We start from the raw sequence: 10,000 nt of genomic DNA, 5'->3' as shown, positions 1-10,000 counted from the left end.
TTTAAGTAAATGACAATTATGCATGCATGATCGTCTCCTATTCCTTTGTTTAGATAAAATCTGAATTTTTTATTAATATTACAAAGTACCATGAATATTCTTAAGGAACATTTAGAGTTTAAAATAGATCATGAGAAATTTAACACCCTGACCCTATCATTGTGGATTCGTTCAAAGATGCTGTGCATTGGAGGTGAAAGGCGCAAAGTTATTTTCTTTGAAAAGTAGCATGTTATTTAAGTACTGCTTTCTTTATTGATTTTAAGGCTTGAGAGCGGAAGTCATTTCCATTTCTTTTCGGTTTTCTTGATTGTCTCTTGCTCAACTCGTGTGTTGCAATGGACTACATAAGGTTGTTCAAGACACTATTTTGGACAACGCGGAAATAGAAACGTTTCTTCCACGTTCCGTCAACAACTCCTGCGATCAATGTTCAGCGGTGTTCAGCGGTGTTCGTTAAGCTTGTGTATGAGAAACAGGAAAAAGTTCATTGGAGAGACTGGTGTTTACGTTAACGACTTCTGCCAAATGGCAAACATTTGGGTGGGCTGCTACAGTTATCTTAAAACCATTAAAACTCATTAAAGCCGTCTTGGTATATTTTGAGAACAGCACGAAACCTGTGGGTTTAAGAAAGGAAATGAGCTATTATTTAACACGTTTCGTAGGTTTTTCCCCAAAACGCAAATTTTGGCATATATCCTCTCGAAGCAGTCGATTCCATCCTCTGGGAGATCTCTCACCCTTTCGCGCATTTATTTGACATGCGCTCTCTTGGGAACAGCGGAGAAATAGTCCTTCTCAGGACTACACTCACCCGGACGATCGTACTTTACTTAATTATGATATGACTCCTGGGTTCAAACTATTTACGAAATAGTTTTAGACAGAGTGAAAGAGATTAGTTGCTAACAATGTAAACGATTATCAAAACAAAAAGACGGTTCTTGAGAAAATAACAAAAAGTTTGGAATCGGAATACCGTGCACAAAAGCGCGCGGATTTCAAAACGAATGATGGAAAGGCAGAAATGATGTATGCCCCACATTCAAACATTCTTGAACCTTGTTGCACCCAACTTAGGCTGTGTAAGACCTTTTTTGTTTGTCGAAATTACCACAGAAGTTGAAGGTTGCGGATTCTCATCGACCGTTGTCGATGGGATGAAAAAATTTGGAACGCTTCACGAATTTGCCTGTCATCCTTGCGTTAACTTTGCGCTGGAGACGGGGCAGGCGAATGTTCTCTGTTGAGTGACCAATCACATCCAGTAGATTCCACCAATGATATCCTGTAAATCCCAGTGAACTGACCAATGGTATCCTGTAGATTTGCAGTTGGCAATCTACAGGATGTGATTGGTCTTTTCGTGGGATAACAACAACAGTGTTTCATCTCTCGGGTCTCTTACTTTCTCTTACTTTAAACCGAGTGGTAGGAGTTTAAAAAGCGTATTCAAAAAGCAATTAGTTGTTTTTGACGAGTTAGAGATCAAGCTTTGTAATCTGTACTTACAGATCGATGACATGAGCTTGTTTCGCGAAAAATTAATCGTCGTACGCGATCGATCGATCGTTGTGTTGTCTTTGCCTTTGTGGTCTTTCTATTTTTTATATCTTTCAACCATGGCGAGAATGCCCAAGTTTAGACGTTTGACAAATGGAGAGTTGATGCTTGGCTACACGAAAGAAGCTGATGAGGCGTTCAAGAAGAATTCCGCGAAGAATGAGCCGCAAATAATGAGCAAAGCTCCCGAAAAGGTAAACAAATAATTGTCCAATTCATTCGATTGAAAGCCAATTGTTTAGGTGCTCACCTCAGCTTCTGGCTTTTAATTTTTAATAAAGTTCAGGTTAATTTACAGTTCTAGTCGCCGTGTCACTGATAAAGAGAGCCGATAATTATTGTCTCCTAGCCGTAATTACGAGTCGAAATGCCATTGTTATTTATACCCGAGGAAGAAACGTTCGTTTGGTTTATTTGTCTGTTTATGTGTCTGTTACCGTTTCGTGACTTGAGCTGTAGAATATGACCTGTATCGTAAGCCCCATCAATATTGAAGTCTCCAAGGAAGACTCTCATTTGGTTTTTGAGTAGAATGCAATGGAGTACAATTGATTGTTTATTGATGCGTTATTCGTAGTAAAACGGAATTGCTGATGGCTTGCAATCCTGTGGCTAAATTACCGGTGACATTCGTACTGCATATTGTACTGTAATATGTATTTGGTTGTCTGCTTTTACATGGGGTCTGGTGACTCCTTTGCAAACTCTCGTTATGGCATCTTTCTCTCTCTTTATTATTTCTATTATACCTATATATATATATATATATATTAAACCCCTGAACAGTGAAGCGATTCACGAAACAGGCTTGTCGGGAAATGTAGTTGCGTCCTTTTTTCCTCTTAAAAAAAAAATATATATATATATATATATAGATACACACACACACCCGTTTTCAAAAATGTTGCAATTTCAAAGTATATATGATATATATATGCCTTTTGTTTTCTCATCAGAAAGGTGAGACACGAAGCATGTGTATTTCACGCTGAAGGAACAATGCGTCTTTCTTTTAACAACAATAATATTCAAAAATTGACGAGATAAATCCCGCAAGCTATTTGAGGGAAATGAAATAGTATTTAATTGAGTCAACTGGGAGCTGTTTAATCCTAATGTTTTTTAAAGGTTCATTACAGGAACTAATATTTTACGCGAAGCCATCACAAAGAGGTGTGGTCTGTAAACCCGCCAACAAAACAACCTCCGAACCAACCAAAATTTATGACTTATTTAAGTCATTTAAGCCTTTGAATGATTCACCATGTACACGGCCGGGGTTCATGCCAACAAGGCCGAAATCGAGAAGAATTAAAAGCAAAACAGTGAGTAAAGTGCTACTCATGCTTCCTCGCTATTGCATCAGGAGGCTGACAATAACTCGTGGCTTTGTCGAGATGACAAGAAATCGCAAACAGTAAGTGTTTTGGGGTAGACTTTCATATTCTGGACTAAAATGGCGGAGGACAAAAGAATTATTGTTATTCCGACTAGGCCTTGCTAATTAGCTATTATTATGTTCACGTTGTTCTTTTGTTTTATGGACATTAATTATTTCGGATCCGGTATATGAAAGACCAGAACAAAGTGAATTGCGAAGACAATATTCCCAACAAACATTATCCAATTATAAATTTGTTAGATACCTTTCAAAACTGAAAGATCAAGCCATAAGTAATGAAATATAGGAAGGTTTTCAACCAACCTCTAGAGACACCAATAAAAAAATAGAGAAAAGTACGACTTCTGGTGGACGAACAAAAGAAGTTAATGAGAGATCTTTTGTTTTCGTCCACCAACGTGGCGGCGATGACGTCATGTGAAAACCTCCTACAACTTAACTTTCTCCAAAAGTCATTTACGTTCTACTTTTTTTTTTTTTTAATTTGGCTTTTGAGTTGAGATATGTGGCGATACTGCTCCGTTCTTCAAGGTAATTCGGAAAAGAGCTGACTATTAATCACCATCTTCATAACCCGAGCAGTTATTTCAGTTAGGAAAAAATAACACTGAGTTGTTAAGTTGTTAAGATACTGCCTTTCCCACATACCTTATTCTTTTCAATTATTAAAAAAAAACGAGAAGAAAAGGTATGGTGGATGCTAGAAAGAGGTAAACTGGTGAAATTCAAACAAAGCCTTCAAAAGGTTTGACAGCAGCTATTGTTCTTTCCTTTTGTAAAAATGGCCCCCTATTGTTTTTTTCTGTCAACACCTTTCTGATGAGAAAACAAAAGGCATATATATATCATATATACTTTGAAATTGCAACGTTTTTGAAAACGGGTATATATATATATATACACATATATATATATACATATATATATATGTGTGTGTGTGTGTGTGTGTGTGTTTCTGCCATTAAATTACAATGAATAAAAAATGTTGAGTTAGTTAAAAAAATTATTTCAATATTGAGGATATCATAAAGTGAGAAAGCGAACATTTTAGTTGAAATTGTGAAACGCTTGTTTGACAAATTATTTGTTCTCTATTTGTCTGTCTATGTTTTTATGCTCTCAGACGAGTCATGCAAGCGAACCGGCGAACTCACTATCCCTGAAGATGGTGATGGTTTATCTGATCAGTTATTGTTGTCTGCTGTTGGTGAGCTGGAAACAACTTCATTAGAAAAGCAAGAAGCCTTGATGTACTCCTAGTCACTGGTTCTCCAGGTTATTTCCTTTCTACATTTTGATCCTTTTTACTGGTTTGATTTATCTGTTTAATTTTATTTATTCTCAACTATCTGAACAATGTTACTTTTAACCTAGTTGACAATATTCACATAAATGATGTGACTTTTATGTATTTATTGATGAATTAATTAACTGCAATTAATTATTTTTCTTTTAGTTACTAATTACTCACTTATTTACTAATAATGAATTAATCAACTGTTCTTTACATGATAATTATTGCACATAGAAAATGCCTTCTGCCAGAGGGATGGAAGCAGAGCCTGCCCAAGCCAGACCATGTTTGGGTCTCCAAGGCACTGTTTAAGCAGTCTGTCAGAGGGAAAGCAGAGCTAGATATCTCAAAGATGAAGAAGCTATGGTGGTACCCTCCCCAGCTTCCCCTAACAATGCACCTGAGATTCCAGCTGTTAATAACTACTTTGCTCAGCGTCTCCTTGTTTGGATGCCAAGGAAGTTATGGCAAGTCAAGTTACACTGTCCGCATGCTCATTGTGATAAGCACTCTCTCACCAGTGTAGGATTGTATCCACATGTTAGGCAAGTGCTTGACGTGGATAGCTACTATTCCTTAGTGACTGAATACCTGTAATGCCTAAAGTGCAAGAGGAAACTTATCAGCTGGAGTCAAAGCATCCTAAATTGACAAGTGTGGAAAGAAGAGAGATCCGGAAAATCACAAACAGTACTTTGGAAACTGGTATTGCAACACAATGACCGAGAGCTTTGAGAAGTGGAGAGAAAATCTTAGAAAGAGTAAAGGTTATAAAAAGAAGAAGACAGATTAGCCAATATGATCATTGAACTTAACTCAAAATTGTTCTATTAAGTTTTACTTATTTTTTTCCTTTTCATTTATTCTTAAGAAAGAAGTGATAATTTCATACAAACAAAAAATTTCAGTTCAAGCCTGCTAGAACAACGCCAGGTGCTAGGCGGCAGTGAAGTAGCCTGGCTCCCTCAGTTAGCATTCAGCTACTGAGGATTGGTTAGTGGTCCCCTTGATGGAGGAAATGCCATCATAAATCCACATCTTGAAACTTTTAATGCTGCCTAGCTTAACTGCTAGAAGGTCCCAAGCCCTCAGTAAAGCAGAGAGAAAGTTTGTTGGATTTCTTTTAAATGTTCCTAACTTTTTCCTTTTGTAACATTAAAACTCCTTCCAAGAGTATTCATTTCCCTTTACTGTCTTAGATCACAGAATTTATCATAATTAACGCGGTTATCGTGTTTTCTCTTACGAGCGGGTGTCCTGTGACACACTGAAGGAATCCCCTTTTCCCGCTGGCAACCCAACAGAGAAGAGTGCGCGGGATCCAAGGAGAATGTTCTCTGTTGAGTGACCAATCACATCCAGTAGATTCCACCAATGATATCCTGTAAATCCCAGTGAACTGACCAATGGTATCCTGTAGATTTGCAGTTGGCAATCTACAGGATGTGATTGGTCATTTCGTGGGATAACAACAACAGTGTTTCAGTCGAAACAGTGTTTCGGGTCTCTTACTTCTTGGATTTTAAACCGAGCGGTGGGAGTGTAAAAAGCGTATTCAAAAAGCTGTCAATTAGTTTTTTTCCACGAGTTAGAGATCAAGCTTTGTAATCTGTATTTACAAATCGATCACGAGCTTGTTTCGCGAAAAATTAATCGTCGTACGCGATCGATCGATCGTTGTGTTGTCTTTGCCTTTGTGGTCTTTTTTTTGTTATATCTTTCAACCATGGCGAGAATGCCCAGATTTAATCGTTTGACAAATGGAGAGTTGTTGATGCTTGGCTACAGGAAAGAAGCTGATGAGGTGTTCAAGAAGAATTCCGCGAAGAATGAGCCGCAAATAATGAGCAAAGCTCCCGAAAAGGTAAACAAATATTGTTCAATTCATTCAATTGAAAGCCAGTTGTTTAGGTGCTCACCTCAGCTTCTGGCTTTTCATTTTTTTAATAAAACATCGATTAAGACTAAATGCTTCATCGCACTCTTAATATGCCTCGAGGTCTCACAAACAAACAAAGTAAAATATCATTTTAAAACCGATATGTGGAGTCTCCGCGACTGAAGTGATATTAAAGCGTCGGGGTTAATAAAGTACAGGTTAATTTACAGTTCTAGTCGCCGTGTCACTGATAAAGAAAGCCGATAATTATTGTCTCCTGGCCGTAATTACGAGTCGAAATGCTATTTGTTATTTATACCCGAGGAATAAACGTTCCTTTGGTTTATTTGTCTGTTTATGTGTCTGTTACCGTTACGTGACTTGAGCTGTAGAATTATATGACCTGTCTCATAAGCCCCATCAATATTGAAGTCTCCAAGGAAGAATCTCATTTGGTTTTTGAGTAGAATACAGTTTATTGATGTGTTATTCGTAGTAAAACGGAATCGCTAATGGCTTGCAATCCTGTCGCTAAATTACCGGTGACATTCGTACGGCATATTGTACTGGAAATTTCAAATTTAAAGTGAAGACATTTCTTTTGAGCAAATCATGATTTCACTGTACTGACTTAAATTTTTGGTTTCATATGTAATTTTTTCTGCTTAATTCTATGATATATATTCTTTTTCTTTTAGTTGTATGATAAGTATTTTAGTTGTATGATATGTATTTGGTTGTCTGCTTTTACATGGGGTCTAGTGACTCCCTTGCACAGATTTGCCTGTTATGGTTATAACTTAAGCTACGTTAATCATCAGTTGGCATACAGTGATAGTTATAGTGGTTTGCTAAATAGTGCACTTCCTATAATTTCAGACTTTCCTTATGTTATATCAATGTTAGCTGCCTTTGATTCTTTGCTCATGGATAATTATCATGCATATATTTTAACACTTGAACTTTACACAGTAGCAATGTACTGTCTGCCTAATGGGAGGTGTAAAATTTTTTACTCTCATGGCAGAGATTTATTAGATATGGGACCCATTTGCAACATGTACTTTAATTGAAATAGATTCATTAATGAATTTGGTACAACATTTTCGGAATATATGTGCACAAACATCTGTTACTTATGAGATTAAAATGTGTTAACATTATTAAAATGTAAAGCAACAGTGGAAGCAGTGTTCATTACTGGGTTGCCTATAGCAAACCCAGTCGAGGTCTGCGTTTAGTTTGTTTGTTTTGTTTTGTTTTGTTTTGTTTTGTTTTGTTTTGTTTTGTTTATTTATTTATTTATTTATTTATTTATTTATTTTTTTTTTCCGTGTCGGTAAAAGTCTTGCCTGTCACTCCCCTGGTAAGTGGTGTCTTTGTGCATAGAGCTTTCTGCGTGTATTTTCTTAAGATCGAGAGGGTAGTGGAACTGCGTAGATTTCTCTGGTGGACGCAGTAGAATCATTAACTTAGCCTGCACTGGCGTCGAAAGTCATGTAATGCGAATGGCGTTTTTTGGATCCTTAAACAAAATATACCCCTTATGGAGCTCAATAATGGAAAGTCAGATGGAGAAACTAGGCAGGAATCTCAAAAGCGACGAGTACTGGACTTTGACAACAATCTATCGCCCGTCGAGACGAAATCAAAGTGAGCTGTATTTACCTGAAGTACATGGTAATTTGACATGATTGAGTTTCTTGTCTTCACGCACGCAATGAAATAGGAAGAGGTTTTCGCCTCTAAGAGCAAATATGTTCTCGCTGGAAAAGGATTCTGTGGTATTTTCTGCCTTTGTGAATTATAATATCATGTTGTGTATTGAATTTTCGAGCTTAAGGTTGAAATGTGATATGGGAGAAGTTTTTTAGTATTGCTCTGTAAGCAGGAAGGGTTCACAGGCCTGTTGAAAGCGTGCTTGAGTTTCAACAAAATGAGCCCCAAAATCAGTGAAAACTTGTGACGCAGATGAATAATAAACTACACGTAACCCATAACCCCTCGATTCGCTCTGACGAAGGGCTAACGCTCGAAACGTGAGCTTTTTAGAATCTCTGTACGGTGGCCAATTTACATTATCAACTCCGTTGATAAAACCAAATTTTTGTATACTACTTCCCCACCGACGCAGCATCACAGTTTCTTTAGAAACTACCCCTTCATTGAATAATAAAGTAGCTGCTATTTCCAAAATGATGGAATTACCTGGTGATAAATAACGTCGCACTCGTCTTTGAGAGTAAATTTTGACTTTGCATAAACAAGAGTTGGGCGATTGTGATCTTTGTTTTGACTTCGCTCATTTCATTGTCAAACTTTATAACACTGGACAGAAAAAGAAACTTACAAAAACCCGGTATCTTGCCATCATTTGACACAGATGCTTCACTGTTTGGGAAGTATAAAACATGCCTCGGTAACTTAATCACGGCCCCCACTGAATTCCGGCCATGTCACTTTCGATTTTGCAATTTACTTGAACGTAGCAAAAATCTCTCAAAATGTTTGTCGCTGATCGTAACTTTTTATATTCTGTGTTCACGGTTCAAAATTAATGTTGTTTTCATGTCGTAAATATTTTATTCACGATCGACCGTTCCGGAAACTTCCTTCTGCTCTTTCTAAAAACTGTGTATCAATAGTTATTTGCTTTTTTTCATCAATATTTGCTTTGCATAAAGCAAGCTAACAAAATCTGTACCTTGCTGAGTTCGCATTTGTTAGCGTTAATAGTATTTTCGGTCAGATGCTTCTGTTTTTTATGCGGGGTTTCTTGTTTTGGTCTCCCATCCTAACACTAACCCCGCTGAACCGGGATTAACTTCAGTGAAGTTTAGTATTACAAAGCTTTCAGATGCTCAGAGGGCACACTTGTGGTGAAAAGAAGTTGTGAGGGAACTTGAAAATTATCAACATGTCAGCCCAGAAGCCAATGTTTCACGCTTCTCTTTTATTTGTTATTCTTCAGAGACTGGAATGCTGTATTTCCAATACCACACAATTCAGTGCCTTCTAAAATGAGACACAAACAGCAGTGATAAACATATTGAACTTGTTCATTTTGATTATGACTTGACGTTTTGTATGTGCTCTACATACATTTTCAAAAGTAACCATTGAAATTTAAAACAGCTATTTACATATAACAAAGCGGATGAGGGGACTGGAACCTAGATTTAGCAAATACTTAACAGTAAAATATATAATAATAATAATAATAATAATAATAATAATAATAATAATAATAAAAATAAAAACAGAAAAGATTAATAAAGCATCAGCTTTTCACTTCCGACGTTGACGTTGAAAGCTGGCTCAAGTGCCTTCTGATTTTCTGTAGCACGTACCACAGGCAACCCAGTGTATGCTTCACGGAAGCATCTCCTTCATTATACGTTCGAAACCAAAAGACCCTAGGAGCACTTAAATGATGTTTATCTTTGTTCTTGCAAAGAATGTTCTGCTGTGTCATAATTTTTGTTCTATTTGTTTTGCCACCTCAAAAGTCTTGTAACTATGGCACCTCTCAAACAGTTGATAGTATCATTGAGAATGGGACAGCAATTTATCAGAAATGTTACTCCGGCAAAATATGTTTTTATTTCTGTTTTTCTAAAGAAATTAGACGTAGGCCGCTGGCCATGTAAAAGTTATTCATAGAGCAAGATGTCAGGGAAATTTATCTTGTAATGTGGTTCCCAGTAAACAACAGCTTAAAACTGTCATTTTGGATATTAAGGAAAGCAGCACAGGCTTTTTGATGTGAATTTCTAGCTACTGCATTAGTTGTGTTTTCCAGTGGTATGCAAAGCAAAAGATGAGTTACCACGTTTTTGTATACAATGATTCTGAACCA

General features: G+C 37.0%; 1 protein-coding gene across 1 annotated transcript in view; it reads left to right on the top strand.

The window, feature by feature from the left end:
• Positions 1-1,311: 1,311 nt before the first annotated feature.
• Positions 1,312-10,000, top strand: part of LOC137982557 (uncharacterized) — a 15,166-nt gene continuing 6,477 nt past the window's right edge. Inside the window, exons 1-3 of the mRNA XM_068829671.1 lie at positions 1,312-1,760; positions 4,092-4,243; positions 4,497-6,126. Coding sequence (XP_068685772.1) covers positions 5,989-6,126 — 138 coding nt within the window. The 5' untranslated portion in view covers positions 1,312-1,760; positions 4,092-4,243; positions 4,497-5,988. The remainder of the gene's footprint in view (positions 1,761-4,091; positions 4,244-4,496; positions 6,127-10,000) is intronic.

This window comes from Montipora foliosa, chromosome 13 (genome assembly GCF_036669935.1).
Source record: "Montipora foliosa isolate CH-2021 chromosome 13, ASM3666993v2, whole genome shotgun sequence".
In the NCBI taxonomy this organism is placed as follows: domain Eukaryota; kingdom Metazoa; phylum Cnidaria; class Anthozoa; order Scleractinia; family Acroporidae; genus Montipora; species Montipora foliosa.
Note: the sequence above shows the minus strand (reverse complement) of the source record. Positions and strands in the feature narration are given on the sequence as shown.